Genomic DNA, 18,632 nt, shown 5'->3' on the forward strand with positions numbered 1-18,632 from the left:
ACGAATAGACGATCTTAAACGAAGTGTTACAGTTATATTTTTACTTGATTCTATTCGGATCCTTTTTTCGTTTTCTTGTTTATTCTCCATTAATTTTCAAATATTATTTTTTCATACGATGCCCGCGGCGCTTCTGAGCTCGCACGGCGTTCTAATAACGTTAATAAATTGGCCCCGGGGATGTAATTGCGTTTGTGCGTGCCGTACAAATGTATCGACGGCCTGGCGTATTCAGCTATTAACGCCAAAACCAGAGCGAGCGAGAGAAAATGAGAAAGCGAGTAAAGGACAGGGTGGAGAATTAGAGAGTACGTGTTGAAGCCTGTACGTTGTAGAGTGAGAAGAAAAAGAGGTATGTTTAAAAAATAAAAACAGAGAAATAGATATACCAAGTTCACACGCAGGTCCGTGGGAATTACGCGATGTCGTGCGCTTCGCTACATGTATATAATAGCATCGAAAACACAAATTCAAACTGGCGTAATGACACCCTTTAGCGTTGCCGTATGACAGTCAAATCTCTTCTTGATTTACGATCAGCGGTGAAAAATTGCCGTTTCAACAACGAGGCGCGTCTCCACAATTCCAATCAGCAGGCTAGCTTTTCGTGCTTTCCTTATTGTATCCACCAATCTTACCGTATACCTGCACGAATCCTTAAATTATCTTCATCCGTGATCGAGTAGGTGGTTGATGAACGAAAACTGTCTCGTATATTTATAGAATAATAAAAGAATACAATGGAATAATTAAGTCACGAATACAATTACCAAAAAGTCACGATAAAGCTCACCGTATTTTAAGCATTCAAAGTATATAACCAATCGGTATGTCGTACACAAATCAAAATCGTTTTATTTTTTACTATTTGCAGTTACGGTGGTCACTTGATTTATCTGGATACACTTAAAACCGTCCATTTATAGGTAGAATGATCTCGGAACAAAATTGGAATCGGAGCAACTAATTAGCAATCGAATCGCTGCGTTGAATGTGAATCCGGCAGTGCCGAGTTGATTGCACAGGCACATCAATTATCCTGATTTAGAGAGAAAGGATATCAGTCAGGGAAAGTGAAGAGGTATGATGGGATTGCTGTTAAAGGTAAGAAGCTGAATAATAAAAGCTCAACTCTTCTCTATATCGTTGGATTATTATTATCGGTATTATTAATATTAATATTATGATCAGTATTGAATCGTATCCTAATCATAACCTATTCAATAATACATATTTACACAAGTAATACACGATAATAGATACATGATATACCGACGTGTGTATATACGTGTACACGATATATTTCTTTACAAAACTCTCTATGCTATATTGTATATGTATATTAGGTACAATGCACGGGTGGGAAAGCCTTCGTCCGTAATAATCGAGAAATCGGCTTCAATCCACGTACAGATGTATGATATTTTATATTCATATACTCTGTAGTCGAAATTTTTCTCCTTTTACTTTTTCGCCCCTACCTTCTAATTCAATCGAGATTTATCGTTACTACGCGTCTTTATCCTTAGTTCACAGATCGTCCGGGGGAATGAAAATAATGTCGAAGAAGTTTCGATCCTGGCTACGAGCTACAACGTCATCCGGATGTCTTTTCTAAAAAGGAATGAACGGGAAAAGAAACGAGTGGCGAAACGGCTACCGACGAATTCTCCTATAAGTTAATTGTCCGTCTTGCGAATCGCCTCCTGAGCCTTGACTCTCAGGATCTCGGCACTCTGTCTTCTGACCTCGTCGTCCGAGGACGTGGAGTCCTCGTCCCTGTCGTGCTTGGCGCTCAAGTTCTGGGGGAGATTCTGAACGCCGAGATTTAGGGGCAGGTGGTGGAGCTGGCTCGGGTTTACGGGGTGCGAGGCGCCACCCCCGAGCTGAGAAGCGATCGTCGGGTGATTCATCGAGCCCATCGAACCCCCGAGCGGAAGTCCGGCGCCCGCCAGCGACGCTAAATTCGGCGGCAACGGCAGCCCGATGTACTGGGACAAGATCGCGTGCAGGGGGGCTAATTTCGGTGCCCCGGTCGCCCACGGGGGTGGAAACACCGGCGGTATGAACCACGGGAAACCACCGGACGACGGCGAGCTCGAATCTCCTCCCGGAAGTCCCGCTGCCGCAGTCTGGAGAAGATGAGCGTGCAACGAGAGCTCGTTTACACCTGAAAATTAGCAGTTCAACTTTTATTTCGACGTTTTTTCAGTAAAACTTGCCGTTTCAAGAGAGGTCTACGAACGAAAACGATCCAGTCTATCGCAGATTTATCAATTTTCTTTTTTTTTTTTTTACGGTCAAGTTCGTGTATTCGAAAGACATTGATGCTTGAGCGAGGGCGTCCGCAAGTCTGTGCAACGAATAATCGAACCGGGATCTAAATAACCCGATTATCGATCGACTAAATGCGCCTTTTACGTTTCTGTACATCGAGTCTAATTACAAAGGCTGCCCGGTGTTGTTGGTGTGTGATGTACACGCGTTGGTTGCAATCCGGGTTATCACTGACAGGCGATATATACTAATCGACTAATGAATACTCTCTGGCGTTAAATTCTGGACTGTGTGTGAATTACTGTGCCTGGCTACCATCGCTGCACCCTTCGTGAGACCACGCACGAATCGAGACGTGTACCTATAATTATTATTATCATTAATACTGTGTATTATAGGTGTTTGTACGCACACACAATCCCCCACCCCCTCCCGCCCTTCCACGACACGATGATCTCTTCGAAACGGAATTGTAGAATTTATTCTCGTCGTGATCTGTATAAGATTTAACGGTAGAATAAAATCGAGCTTTCCTGTCAGTGGTTAAAAAAAAAAAAATGATCGCGATAAATAATTGAATGTTAATATTTACACCCTGAGTTCGTATAATAAAAACGACGTGAAAAAGAAACTTGTGCTGTGTGAATTATTACTTAGACGCGAGAATTGCGAAAATTAATATGGCCGTCAGTCGTTCGATTGCCATTTTATTCGGACTGTAAAATCGTTCACCGCAATTTTCAGCTGTTGCAAGTTACTTCAGACTGAACAAAATAATGGCAAGAATTATTTAAGCGTCGTTCCAGTTATGTCGAATGCCTGGAATCTGAGAATTAGGCCCGGGAAATTCGAATAATTTTTTTGCGAGCTTCGTTCACGGTTTCCATTCGTAAATGATTTTGAACACGGAAGTACTTGAATTGCTTGGAAATAAAAAAAAATAACAATAACGTTTTTAACGGTCGGGATGACTGTTATCAAATTTTTTTTTCACCCTAATACGCTTGTGGACTACCATAATTTACAAATAATATTGCGACACACTGACGTCAGAGACATATCGCGAGGTGTACGCGAAGAGACTATCTGCGATAAATCAGATCCCGCGCCGAAAGATCGTCGTTACCGATAACAAAATTAACCATAATTGTCTTCCGATTCTATCTACCCTTCGAACGTCCCGCGCGTATACACAAAAATACCGGATCTAGGCGCGTACACAATGTACATGTGTAATAATATCGCGTGGAAATATAAGCTCTCCTGCAAGTTTTGCATTAACGACCGCGTGGAACCCGTGCAGCAGGCAGAAGCGAACCGCTATCTGTCACCATTCGTATATACGATCTATTATACACGTACGAATTATACTCGCACCGTATTTTTTCACAAACACAAATTGACCGGGTAGTTTGTTTATTTGATTGAAGGTAAGGGCTGATTCTTTGTCATTTTTTCCCTTTAGGTGTAATACCTTTCTCTGCTGTTCCGTAGGAATTAATTGATTCGTTAATTTTTTATTGTTTTATGTTGTGCCCGCGCGGTTTAAAATTCACCCTAGATTCCAAAGCGTTACATCTACGCGAAACGAACGAAATATAACTATATGTTGAAACTCACCTCCTTGGTCAACGTGCATAAAACTCGTGTCACGTCCCAGCGCTTTCTCTCTCTTCCGCCATTTAGCTCGACGATTTTGGAACCATACCTGGAATCAAAGAATGAAAATAATTACTATACAAGGGTGCGGACGGTGCATTGAGTTTAATTTCGCCGTCTTTATTTTTCACTTCTTTTCCATACCACACCATGCTATGTTGATTTTCGACTAATCGTATTTATATTACGCAAGCACGTCTAATGCGTTTTTTCGAGCGCGTTTTCCGTACGTAAAGTACTCGTTTCTATGACCGTAGAGTGTGTCTACGAGTGCGCATGCGCACTCGCAAACGAATCTGCCATTACGCGATCCTAACCTCAATTTCGTATTTCGTGTGCAACAAAGAAGCGACGATCTTTTCGCCTCGCGTACTCGCAACCAAAGTTGTTGGTCTTCTTGTTACGCAGTATACTATTGTAATCCGTATTGTACACTGGGTAGGGGTAAAAAACTAAAATTGCTGATTGATAAAAAGACCAGAATATCGAGCTTTCAATGCGAAAACCTTATACGTAGAATTTGAGAATGTGGAAACTACAAGCGCTGAAAATTGAAAGTATATAGAAACTCAAAATACAGAAAGACAAATTATAGAAAGTTCAAGACATGAAATGTCAAAATCGAGAGTCTGTATACGATTCTGTATTATCGAGAGAAATTCTGACGATTCTACAGTTCGACATTCTGTGTTCCAACCTTTCTAATCTTTTACTTCTTTACACTTCGGCATTCAAACTTTTATAATTCCACAAATTGAGTTTTCGCTTTCTTAAAAGTTCGACATTGTGGCCCTTCGATTTTTCTCATCTTTTTACATTTTCACCCTCGCCCTGTAGACTACTATGGATTCTTCGCTATTACTTTACGAAATCGACTATACGAGGAGACGAGGAGCCGTTTCGGGACAGGTTTCAGTATGAGAACCCCTGCCGGCGTATCTGAGCAGCCAACAAAAGCCGAAGCTCTCCAGCCTGATTAAGCTAATTGTTAACAATTATCGTGATTTCACGAGGAACACCCCACCCCGAAACGAGTGGATATAACCCAGCCGGACCCCATTCGATTCGCTTTCTATAGACTCGCGGACGGACCCCCGACTATACATGCACACGCCCTACTAATCGCGTGTAAGCAGACGTCGAATTAAATGCACACATACGCAAACGCAGTGCGGAAACAAGGGAAGAATTAAAAAGCCCCGAACTCTTCCCATTATATTCTCGGCTTCGATTTTTTCTCTCACACATCTGCCATTATTAATCCCTCTGTTAACATTTCGATATGAATTTTCGTTTTACTTTAATTTATTTTATAATCCAGCGTGTAAAATTAATCATGTGATGTATAATGCATATACGATATACGATATATTTACTGGAAACGAATTAGGAAATAGAATCTTTTCAGAATTTTACGCTATCGCGATCCTACAGCGACGCGATTCGTGTGCGTGTGTGTGTATGTGTGTGTGTCCGACATGTCGGTACAGGGATTTAATTACGCGTTTCGTAATTGCGACTAATTGTATAATTGTCTTACAGAATTGCCGGCGACGTGTATAAGTGCTCCGTGCGTACGGCTTTCGCGAGAGTCTTAATGCTCGTTTTCGCGTTTTCCGCAACCCGGTGTAATAAACTTTAAATTACGTTAAATTAAGTCCGCGACGAGATGTCTCAAGTTATAATATACGTCTGTACTTGTATACACGCATATAACGCTCACCCTACAACGGAAATCCATTTTCATACCTCCAAATTAGAAATTAAACTGCTCCGAAAAAGATGGAAAGAACATTTGTAGCCAGCTGTATTATAATATAAATTGAATATACTCGAGTGTACCAATACTGTATCTTACTGCTTTTCTCTTGTTTTCCTTCACGCAAATACGTTTACACATAATATTCTTCTTTCAATTATTTCGTCTAAAAATGATATTCCATTTTATTCTTATTCTGGAATTTAATGAAACAAATCTGTATCAAAAAGAGAACAATCCTGTTCCGTTTTCTCGCAAGTTACACAAAGACATTTTATACCATAACGTTTATGAATTACGCCGTTCTAATTCCCGTGGCTCTTGACACATTTAAACTAGAATAAATAGTGAAATAAATAATTAATCAGATTTTCAGAATCTTAAATTCATTTTTGATGAATAAATACATGTGCCTGCTAAAAAACAACCAAATTCTCATTGTCGCGACAGAATAAAAATTTTCACGTTCATATACATGTATAATATTACATCAAGATCCACGTAAAGTGAAAAAAAAAAAAAAAACAATTAAAAACTCCCCGATAACAGAGAGAGTGAAAAGGAGTCGACGAGATAGATCGAAAACTAAAAATCATTTGCTTTAAAAAGACACGAAAAAAAAAATTGATACATCAACCTTGTCTACGCGGGATAAAAGAGCAATGAATATAACGAAACTGAAGGAAAGATCGACGTGTGACTGACGAACGGGGTGGTGCACGTTCGAGTTGCATCGGGGGTGCATCAAGCTCGGCCGCGGAGAAGGACGAGGGTGCTGACGGATCATTTAGCGGTTTTGTCGAGCGACAACCAATTGCCGGCATTGTCGCTTCGCTGTACCACAATGGGCCAATCGGAATCCGACGTCTCTCTCTCTCTCTCTCTCTCTCTTTCCCACCCCCGCACCGCGCTGCGGCGCTCTCTTTCTTTCCCGTCGCCTTCTCTCTTTCTCTCTTTCACCCTCGCGTACACGTCGCTTCGTCGATCCCGTTTCGCTGCAGTTTCACGCCGTTCGTTCAGCTAGCGGGGAACCGAAAACCGACCGACGCGACTACCAGTTACGCTAATCGGGGGTTGGATTTAGAAAAGGGGGCCAGGAGAGAGAGAAAATTGGCCGTCTCGTTGAAAAAATAGAAAACGTAAAAAAAAAAAAAAAAAAATTGGAGAGTTGGAAATTTGGGCGAAACTCGCTAGGAGAAAAATTACGGCATTAAATAAAATATGCAAGTTTTATTAAAGGAGTAAGTTTGCCGTGAATTGATACTGCGAAATTTGAAATTAGGGAAGCTGAAAATACTAGTATTAAAGATGACCAAGCCTGAAACATCGATGCTTCATTTTCAAATATATCCAAAATTGTTTAAAAAAGTCTAATAGATTCGTTCGATGTCACTATACAAAGTCGCTGTAACTATTTTTTGTTTTTGTTCTTCAGCCAATTCAATATTGACATAATTTTGTTGATCGTGATAAATATCGTCACACTGTTGTAAAATCAGGTGAAGGAAATACGAATATAGTATTTATCACTAAACACTCAATTCACAGCTATCACGTGGTAAGATTGAAGAACAAAAAAAAAAAAAAGAGTATTAATTTTTACCCAACCGCAAATTCAAATTCGTTCTTCGTTCCCTGATATATGGTTTTTCTTTTTTTTCCAACTGCTCACTCTCGTCTGTTAAACGCGTAGTCGATGATGCTGTGCAACTGCCTTTTAGCCCCGTATATGCTCGGATCAAGAGCTTGCGCTCACATCGAATAACAATGGTAGTAATTATTCGAGTGGCACTTAACGATGAGGCGTGCATGCACCTACGGATCCTCGCCTTCTGCTCGATATATGGGCACTTCGAGTTACATAGAATGCTTCGTACAAGTACACGCATCATATGCAGCCATGTACGAACGCGCCTTATATATACCTAGACGCATTTTATATCTCTCGTATTATAATTTCCCGCTTGTATAAGAGGTGACGAAGCGAATACATGAAAACACCGCGAACCCTCGTTCGGAAAATACATAACCTCAGTACCTGGAAAGAATCCAATAGCGGAATTACCTGATATTAGCCCCCCTTTGCTGTTGTACAATTGGGGACAATGAATCTGAAACGATTAATTTTTTGCACTAGACAGTTAGGTTGGCAACACAGAGAAACCTACGGCGCCACAGTCAGCCGAGCGCGAAACAAACTCAATCTCGATAAACGTAACATAACCCATGAGCGTCGAATCTAACCTTAAAATACGTGTCAATCTAACAAGTCATTATTCCAAGGTTAGATTCGACGGTCATGGGTTATGTTACGTTTACTGAGATTGAGTTTGTTTCGCGCTCGGAAGACTATGGTGCTGTAGGTTTCTCTGTGTTGCCAACTTAACTGTCTAGTGTAAAAAATTAACCGTCTCAGATTCATTGTCCCCAAGTGTACATACGTATAAGAATAAGGTGGGTATATAATGAAATTGTTCTACTTCATAATGGGTTTCTCGTTTGAAACTTTCTATCACTTTCATTAACCGGCTGAAGCTTCTAACGAGTATTACAGATGCAATTTGTAGGTCATATTTATACAGCGGAATAGGATTTTCACTGCAATAGTCCAACTACATGAAAGCAGAATCTATAAACTATCTTTTATCGTGTTCGAGATCGACATTCACACTAGTGGAAACATATCTTTGGTCAGCTTCATAAGTTCGCGAGTAAATTGAGCTCTGCAAAAACGTGTCCCCTGCTGAAGTTCCAAAATCAAACCAAACGTAAGATCGTTTTAATTATAGTTACTTGAACTCTGGCCTCCGAAAGATCGAGCCTCATGGCTAGTTCTTCTCTGGTAAAAACGTCGGGATACTGAGTTTTCTCAAACGCCCTTTCGAGCTGGTGTAACTGGTAGGTTGTGAAGGTGGTTCTGGACCGCCGGACTTTCCTCGGCCGGTCGGTTTCCCCCATGTCAAGTGGATCGTTGATGCTTTCGTTCATCTGGTGATCACTCAGATGACCCAACTCCGTTTCGCAGTTTTCACCGTCCTGATCCGATGGCGTCGCGTGTTCTACACCAAGGTCTGTGAAAAAAAGAGTTTCACTTTTGCGTGACTTCGTGACACGATATTGGTTGAAATAAAACAGCGATATTCGAGTTAGTCCGCAAGACAAGAATATTTGAACAAAACTTTCGGAACCATCCCTGATTATGCAACGGCCGAATGGCCCGTCGTCTGCTACAATGTAATGCGCATGCGCTCAAATTTGAAAGCAGTTGTTTTCCAGGGCGACCAACCGTCACAAGTTCCAGTCACCGGGGAGGGAATAAAAGAGCAGATTTTACTAAAAACTGCAGAAAAAGAGGAGCACGTCAGATTTTTTGGTAAAATATACTTCGTGAAATGTGGAATTTATTCTAGAAACATTGAAAACCACTGTGTGCAGACTAAAATCTCGTACATTTGTAGTAAAAAATACAGATCACGTTGGTATTTTTTGGCAAAAACTTGAAAGTGTTCCTCTTCTCCTGCAGTTTTTACCCCAAAAACTTTTACAGCTGTCGGTGCTGAGCACAACTACCAGCGACAACTGTGCAAATTTTCTAGGTTACGTTCAGCGCCGGTTGGTCACCCTGGCAAATAACTCGTTTCGAATTTCAGCGCATGCGCGTTAGATTTTTGCAAACGACGGACCATTCGGCCGTTAGATAATCACTCTGTATATTAAAGAGACGCGTTGCAGGGAATTTTATCAATATCATACGGTTTATGTGATCCGGGAGCTTTTACACCGGGGTATTAGATCGGCATTTGTTTGACTATAATATTCGTTTTTTCCCTCCCTTTGGATGGGCGAATTTTTCATTTCGAACATCGACGCGTACGCAGGGTCGAAGGATTTAGCGATATATTTAATCCCCAGGTAATTCATTGCCGGTGCAGCAACTTGACTTAAAACAAAAAACGAAAATCGCAAAAACATGGAGAATGAAAAACAGGGCAAAACGAAAACCCAACTACGCTGCATCGATCATGCTTCCTGGGTAATACTCGATCGTGTCGTTGTTGTTAGCGATTAGCAAACACGGCAGTGGACCCGATATGAAGCGGCAAAGCCGAAGGGACGAAAAGGCAGGAAAGGGGCGGCGGTTTCGAGCGCACAAAATCCTCCCTTGCACACAGAGCCTCGCCCTCTTAACTCTTCAGTTCCAGCGCCCAACGGCTACCGTTTTTACGTTGTATTTAGTTCCCTGCGAGTGCGAGCGGCTTACTGTTAAATTTAAGCAGGTACAGCCACCCTCGAAATCACCGTCCACATGTGTCAGTGCGTAAATCCATCTCCGTGCTGTCCGTGTGCAGCCTAATTTCGTTCACGCAAATCCCGTTTACGCATGCAGAAAACATACATCTCGCAAGAGTGAGGAGAGACCTCGATCATCCACCCACTAAACGTTGAGCCACTTTTTATTGGTAGGATGTGTGTACCTTCTGCCTCGATCATCTCTGTCGTAATACCTACTTCCACGGTAAAATGAGAAACAGAAAAATAGAGTCGGACGGTACGGCGGCTTGGCCGATATTAATCTGCAATAATCTGCAACTCTTGTATGGGATCGTGGATTTTAATTTGACCAAGCCTCGCCTAGTCTTCAATTGAAAGATTAAACGTGACGTTAACGTGACATCGATTCACCGAGGGAGGAAAATTTGTCGAAAACATTTAAGGCCAAAAGTATACTCTAGGAAAAGAGATCGGCGCACTCCATAAACCAGTCGCGCACCACATGTCTGGCAATCTATACACCCGGATGATATGACCGACGTCATTTTATTGGGCATGTATTCAGAGAAGCGCACGTGTGTGATGAGCGGGTATTGCAGAGGAGAGAGCGGGGAGATGTACGGGCTAATCCGGGGTGAATAGAGAGATTTTAATGTTTTTATGTCCGCGCTTATAATGGGGAGAAAAAGAGAGAGAGAGAGAGAGAGAGAGATCCACTTGATGCCAACCCTCTCCTCCTCTTCAACCCCGGCAGCATGCCGCCATCACCCCTCTATTGCCTTTTATTAAATCTTATACGAGCGTATACTTCGACCCAAAGCCAACTCTTGTATGTGTCTGACTGGCGTGTTCACAGGTGTTTTTCCATGCATGTGTGATAGGCGAGAAAAAAATTTGAGGGTAAGTTGGCTCGAATGAAAAATTTGGAAGAGCGAAAAAAGCCTTCGGAAATGTTGTTCGAGCATTACGACAACGAACGATAATGAGACAACGTTTCGGTCGTTGCGATGGAAGTGAATCTGAAAAAATTCGATAACGTAAATTCGATAAAAGGATTTCTCAATTAAGACGCTGAATATTATTGAAGTCTCGTGTTTTTACACCGATTCTGATGTTTTTGGGTCAATTTATTCATTCTAGAAAGCAAAGATAGTCATCTCCGGAGTGGGTAGAAATGAATTTGTATAACTGTTTGTTAATAATTACATACCAACGTTATAAATGTACCGTATCGAAAGATTTATCGAATGTATTTCAGGATTCGTGGATATTTGATCAGCGAGCGAAAGAATCCAAAAAACATTATAATCGGATAAAAACCAGCCGATTTAAATCATATCAAACGTTCTAACGATAAAACATTTTCTCAAATTATTGATATCTTGACTTTAATTATTCGAATTTGCTCACATTAATATCCGTATCATAATAAAAATGTCGTATCATTTAGCGTAGTTTCATCGGCCCAAATAACATTAGTGGACAATTTTTTAAACATTTCTTTTTTCCAACTTCCTTCGACTTTCGATAAAGACGATCCGCTCGATCCGTCCTCCCAATGAGAACGACACGGGTGTTGAAAAAAATTTTTTCATAATAAACGACTCGACGATTATAACTCCGTTACGGGACCGATTTTTGCAAAACGAAAATATCCACGTCGCATGGCAACAATAAAGAAAATGGAACGATAAGTATATCGAATGAGAAAGTGTAATGACTCGTGATTCTGTACACCTATACGTTACGGGCATGACTAGGTACGTTAGCGTAATTACCGAAATAATTAATTTCCAATTAGAACCACTAGTATATATAGTCATGGAGTAATGACGACAGCGTTAAGAACAGTTACACCCGATCGAGTTTAGCATTTCTTGCATATCCCATTATACCCACATCGGACCAGTATTCGGTGCCGGATATGAAAATAATGAATGAAAGATAGCCCGCCACGGGGGGGGGGGGGGTCTGGGTATTTCCAACGTTCCTCATAATTACCCATAACCATACCCATAACAACACGCAGGCGGCTTACTGTTCTCCTAGCTTCCTATTTCCGGATTATGCACAGCTCCTATACCCACGGATGTACCGACAGTCACCGAAAACTATTAGGCTAAGCGTGAAAGAGGATATATTTATTATTCTTTTAACTTTCAAATTTCGACAGCTCATTTTCCAAACGTCCTTAAGGTAACCACCGGGCCCCCTTTATTCACTTAGAAATTTCCCTAATGACGGGTCTGAAGCAAAGTGGGTCGCTAATCCTCAACCTGCGCACGCACGAAATATACGTCTACGTTTTCCGTTTGAGAAAATTCAAAATCTCACCGAACCTCGTGCGTGAGAAGGTGTAGAGAACAAAAAAAAAAAAACAACAACAACGGAAGAAAAAAATGAAAAAAAAATTCGAAATTTTTCGAATCGTTTAGATTCCGTTTGCTTACTTAATTTTTGCCAAAATTTGCTTCCTTTCGCATGAAAATGAAAAAATCAATTGATCCCAAGATCTGACGTTACAAATATACTTAAATATGTACACGTTTGTAACAGTCTTACCTTCTTCTTTCGCATGGCCCAGAATTTGATCGATGCTGTACACATTGTTCCTCTTCTGATGATTATACGTCTGAGCCATGACGAGTTTACGACTATATTTCAGATGCACAAAAAGTGTTTGCGTGTGTAATATTTGTATAGAAAGTCACTGTTCGAAACTTTCTCCGGTAACTCGGTTTGGTGGAAATTTGTTTTTTTTTTTTTTTTAAGTTCCCAGGTATATGTTTTATAATTTTACATCCAATCGTTCGTACGATAAAACACGCTAGCGATACTCGCCAAAGTTAAAAACGAAAACTTTGAGCAAACTTTTTGTGGAATTTAATTTGTTTTTTTTCTTTTTTAAACTGTTAATTTCACAATCTCTATCGGGATTCCGAGGAGCGACTGATTCACCCTCGTCAACTCCACGGAGCGACGTCGCAACGTGAACTAAAATTCTAACCGTTAAATCATCCCCTAATATCGCGCCCTGTCGCCCCACCCTGCAAACCCTGACGCCGCCATATCGCGAAACCAGCCAATCCGACTGTGGGATTTTCACGTAGTTCCCCCACCCCGTTCACCACCCATTTTACTCGGGGTTGAATATAAGCCAGGTTAAATATGGGCGGAGTGTACCTTGCCCCGCTTGGTGGAGGCAAAGATAGCCGTGCATCTCGGGGGAACGGACCCGACAATTTTCTATCCGTCCGAAATTTCGTCCGCGATATTCAAACCACTCGGAAAATCCATGCGCGTGGAATTTTTGATATTTTTTTTTTTTTTTTTAAATTAATCTCTCATTGTCAATCAGACACCACGGATCAAAGTCTCTTGATGCCGGAGAGTGAGAATTCACTCTAGAAACTTTCAGTGATTTTATTCACGTTTGAAGTGGTAAAGTTCGTTTTTAAAGATTGCCGATGAGAGAGCTCAGTCCTTAACTAATTTCATTTTTTTCAAAATTTAATGTTTGTGCAAGAATAAATCGACGTCAAAGCCTTGCTTAACTGAAAAAGTAGAGTAAACCGAAGAAGCTGATTTTGCGTTGCAATTGCCAAAAAAGGATCGACGATAGCGCAAAATGGTTAGGCGTACCTCGTTTTTCGTAATTCCAACAATATTCAAACACTTTTTTTAAACGATACCTGTTTTGCTGAATTTTTCTAGTTACTGTAACAAACGAAATTTTTCTCAGTGGGAATATTCACTCCGTCATGCAAGTTGCGCAGTTTTTATTATAAGGTAATTTAGAGAGAATCGTTGAAATATCAGTTTTTCAACATTTTCTCACCCTTTCAAAACCAGAACTGCGAATATAAGGCAAAGGAAGAGAAAGAAGCGAAGCAAAAAACGATCGTCATCGGATTTGATTTACCCACAAAATTTGGGGGAGAAGGCGTTTGAAATTTTTTTTTTAATAAACTTCAAACGATTCTCTTGCCCGCAACGAGGAACAATTCAATAGAAAGAAAAACGATTCGATATTTATTATACCCTGAAAGAAATTTCATTTCGTTGTATTTTCTGTAGAAAATTGTAATGGAATGCGAATATCGAAACACCAGTTGTGTTGAACAATATTGTTAAATTCGTTAAAAAATCTGTCACCGTTAATCTCACAATTTGCACGATGAATCTGTTCATTGATAGTTGTCTGTTTTATTATAATAACACGTTTCTTGTTCCGTAAAAAATAATACCTTACAATACCGAATCACTGTATCGTTAAAAGTGAATGTAAATTGTAAAAATGAAATACAAATATACAAGCAAGTGGTTGGAACAGCGCCTTGCAGATTTCCTGGTTCCAGGAACAAGAGCTTTACTGCAGTGAGAATTTCGGTTGCCAGGTAATAATTACGGAAAAGTGGAACGTCTTAAGAACTATGCGCCAGCAGCTTTCCCCCAACGTCCAGCGTCCGGATAGTTAAGCAAAATCGTTAATGCGTCTACGATTATCCGGTAAAGGTACTTATTCTAAGACAACGCCTGTCCTGAAGGGATTGCCAGTTCCGCTGCTTAGTCCTACCTGCCCACGGATTGTCCTTCTCATTTAAATTCCCACCCTTGTAACGCAGATCGCAAACCCACGAACAAAAATTAAGAAGATCACGTTTACCAGGATTTACAGCTAAACTTTGCGTTCAATCGGTACGGTCTGGTTAGAAGAAAATTCGAAGCGCAAAATAACACAAGTAGAAAAAATTGGATCTCCGTCGAAGGGGCAAATAAAATATCTGCGTCACAGATCTCTAAGCACTGAAACACGCTCTTGAAATATTTGGAGTGGAAAATTCTCGCCAAACGTAGAGTGAGCTGCGTATGCGTTTTTTTTGCATAAAACACACATGATCGACGCATCGTGTTGAACATAAATTGTTTCCCTTTGCGAATGAACCGCTGTGCCGAATAACGTTGGACAGATTATATATTTGAGAAGCAACAGATATTGACTACGTGCAAGTATTCTTTATTCAGTATCTATTATGTGCCATGTTCATTGAGACTTATAAAGTAAAGGAGTCCAATCTCTGTTGGAAAGCATACGGAAAATTCGTCGTAAAAAATTTTAAGCTTACTGGTTACAGATTACATCGAAAGCAGCGCTGTCGTTGTAACGTTGGCAAGAATTGACTATATATATACGTAAACATCGATCGTAACCAAAATGAAATTATATTCTATAAAAATGAAACGAAAACTAAATTGAAAAGAAAATTATTCGTAATAATTTCATTTAACCATTCGTCTTTTCGAGAAAACAAACAACTATATGACATTTCAATTTATTCGTACATTCTTTTCTAACAAACTTACTTTTTTACCACTAACTGCACTTGCCGCGTGTCGTATAATATTTTTTAATCCATTCTTTTATTCTCTGCTTAATAGTATGCAATTTTATACATTTGAATACCTTAAATTTCTCTCCCTTCTCCAGCCAGCAAATTGAAAACCTTTATTGCGATATACTTATAATTTTTCGCCTCAACGCAACGGTTAGGTTGCATATATTAGGTATTGGCAGGGATTTATTTCTGTTGATCCTATCACTCTTACCACAGTTATTTCTTAGAAAGTGGTATTAATGCATAATTGGATCCAGTGTATAATTTTGATTTATTGTTGTAAACGACGTAGACGACCTCTGGGAATTATGATATTCAGTATTCTAGGCTGAGTATTTTTTGACGGATGTAATACGCTGTCATAACCACACAAAATTATAAAAAATTTTTAGCGGAGCTGGCTATGTATTAAAAATATTTATAAAAAAGAAAACAAGCTTCGATAAATTACCATCCGACCTTATGCCGCAGTCTTATATATAACTCCAACATGCCAGAAATTGCATTCTAATGAAAACTGTGATGATTATGGTGACGTTGAAGCCTTTTGTCTGTGAAATAGATGCATAATCATATGAATACGTATATCTGTCTCTGTCTACTCTCATCACCACTCGTTGGATCTTTGCGATATCAGCGCCATTCGGCGTCAGCCAGCCTTGTTGTACGAATTTTCGATGCCGTATCAAAGGTAAGAAATTTGGACTCCTTTGCTCTAGTCTCCATGGCTATGTTAGCGATAAAAACAATTTAACTATGTAATTGTTTTCCAAAAGTGAGGTTATTAAATTTCAAATTCACGAAGAATTTAATAAATTAAGTGCAAACTTTTGTCTTAGAATTTAGTAGTGTTACTTGATATTCTTCTTGGAAGTTTCTTTGGCTCTATATCGGAATTCCGTGGTCGGATTTTCACGTTTCTGGGTCACTTTCAAGATAAGATCAGTCTTAAAGTAGCCTCAAAGTTTGAGCTCAGTCGGTTCAACGGTTAACGAAAAATCATTGTCTGAATTTTAAAAGGAGAGGCTCAAATTTCAGCAGTTTCTTCTTTTTTTTTTTTTTTTGCAACGTTACTACTCAAGAGTTACCCTCTACCGAAAATCGTCAACGTGAAGTAGAAAACATGGTTTTTACGATATTTTATCGGTGAATTCAAACGCTCGTAATGCTAAGACAAGATGGCCGCTGGTAGACTCACTTGGAATTTAGTTTGAGCTCCAGGATTATTTCTGTCGGTCGTTCGCAGTCAACTGTCATTTTTTGCCAAACAAGATGATGGCTAGACTTACTGGAGCCTTACTTGACCTTCGATTAATTCCAAACAACTGAGAATTCATTCCTCAAAATTTGCTCGTCCAAGCGACCCGTGTCACGTAGGCGGCTGAGAAACATCGCTTAGGTTATTACCGTTAGTCAGGATCGTAGATTAATCCGCATTTCTTATACCCTACAACTGTATATTCTAAGACAATTGAAATATTCACTGCTTTGAAAATTACACCGGATAATGTTAAATCAACTCTATTATGGGATGATATGCTGGAATGATGCGTAAGTATATAAGCAGATAAGCTGACTGCCTTTCGAGTTAAGCTTCCGTCCGATTTTCGAAAGACTGTAATAAAGTGTCCTGAAAATTCTGCTTCCGGTTCGCGAAGGTTTCTGCCTATAACAATAAAATCCACATCACACCAGGGAAATTCCCAAGCCATGAAAAAATTTCATAAGCACCTGACCGCGGGCAAACTCCACGAACATTGTCCCAAATTCGAAATAAGAACACGACTTGACGTCACGGTGCAGAATTTGAAAAAAAATCGTTAATCCAATTCCAAGCCTATACATATGTATGAAGCATCAATGTATATCACGCGTATCATTTATCGTGGATAAATGACTGGAATTAAGTTGGCAAAGGAGGAGATTATAATACGGGAATCCTCGCAGGGCGAAGAGGGATCTGAAGTTGGCGCGGGAGGACGGAAAAGGTGGGGAGATCGAACGGGGACAAAGAAGGTGGGTAGATACAGTTCACAATAGATTCAGCGAACCAAATCAAAGATCAAACGGACCGAAGTGCGCATTCAACGCCCATAATTGACTGCCATGTTGGAATGCCACTTCGAACTTTGGAAATATTTCAAAAGCTGTAAGTGTATACGTCTACATATACGTCTGCGTGCGAAATACACGGATACACTTATACGTGGCCCGGTTGTGTCGGTTACAATACAATCGTATTCAGCGCGAGGAGGTTATACCTTTATTGTAATTTTCGCGAGGGTGACCCCGACGATAACAAAGCATCGCACCTATCTCCTCGGGGTGTGCAAATCGTGTGCTTCGTACCGGGTACGCGAATAATGGCTACCATAGCTACAGTCTCATTCCTGAGAATTTTCGACTCCGAGACTTGCTCGGAGAAACCGAAATCCTGTTTTTGCAAATTTAACACCCTTGAAGGTTCTAAATGTCAATCTTTGCCTACCAATGGCTCTCGATGCGCTCTCAGACCCCAGTTTTGAGCCCAGTATTCGATCTCACAATTATTTGTTATCGGGGGTTTTCAGTGAAACTGGTCAATCAAAGCTCGCAGACAGTCAACTGTGGCTACATTCCGCATTATCACTTATTCAAAATGTAGCTACGCTTGCTTTGTTACTGTCGTTGTACGGCAGATTTCACATAAAACTAGGTATCGGCGTTTTGGGTATGAGGTTGTGGCCATTGCAACATTCTTGGCCAACTTTGTAAAATGTTTTACTTGTTCGCGGTAATGTAAATTCATCCAGCTGCATTCGTTATGAAAACATGCCTTTCGTATGATACTAACTTAAACTTGTTGAAAATAAATTTTAACAAAAGTAATGTCGGCAATAATCAAAGCTAATTGAAAAGTTTTATACCATTTGTGGCCATGTCCTCGTTTTACGTGGCCACAAATGGATCAATGGATTTGGCCACAGACTTTACTAAGGTGGCTAAAAGGGGTGCATATACGCTTCTCATTGGACCTCAGAAATAATTTTCTGTAATATTGTAAGGATGAAATGACGGTCCTTAGTTAAGGGTGCGAATAAAATTTGGGGGGTTCCGAGTCTCGGCGCTCCTCGCTTTAATCAGCATCTGTTTTCGCTGAAAATCAAGAGATACTCATTTCATTCACCCTCGGCACTTGAGGCGAGGTAACATCGGGAACTTCGCCGAGCAGTGAAAGAACTCTCAATCCTTTGTGTATAATATTTATACATCTCTTTCAGATGAGAATT

At 40.3% G+C, this 18,632-nt stretch overlaps 1 protein-coding gene and 1 long non-coding RNA gene across 2 annotated transcripts; one reads left to right on the plus strand and one right to left on the minus strand.

The window, feature by feature from the left end:
• Positions 1 to 924: 924 nt before the first annotated feature.
• Positions 925 to 1,606, plus strand: LOC138191030 (uncharacterized). Its single transcript, XR_011177268.1, has 2 exons — positions 925 to 1,104; positions 1,530 to 1,606. It is a non-coding gene; the product is annotated as an uncharacterized lncRNA (long non-coding RNA).
• hbn (homeobrain) lies at positions 1,194 to 12,930 on the minus strand. The gene is made up of 4 exons (XM_046627223.2): positions 12,530 to 12,930; positions 8,489 to 8,766; positions 3,898 to 3,985; positions 1,194 to 2,170 (listed from the first exon to the last, which is right to left on the minus strand). The coding sequence occupies exons 1-4, from the start codon at positions 12,606 to 12,608 to the stop codon at positions 1,680 to 1,682; spliced, it is 936 nt and encodes a 311-aa protein (XP_046483179.1). The 5' UTR covers positions 12,609 to 12,930; the 3' UTR covers positions 1,194 to 1,679.
• Positions 12,931 to 18,632: the final 5,702 nt, after the last annotated feature.

Source organism: Neodiprion pinetum, chromosome 5 (genome assembly GCF_021155775.2).
Source record: "Neodiprion pinetum isolate iyNeoPine1 chromosome 5, iyNeoPine1.2, whole genome shotgun sequence".
Taxonomy (NCBI): domain Eukaryota; kingdom Metazoa; phylum Arthropoda; class Insecta; order Hymenoptera; family Diprionidae; genus Neodiprion; species Neodiprion pinetum.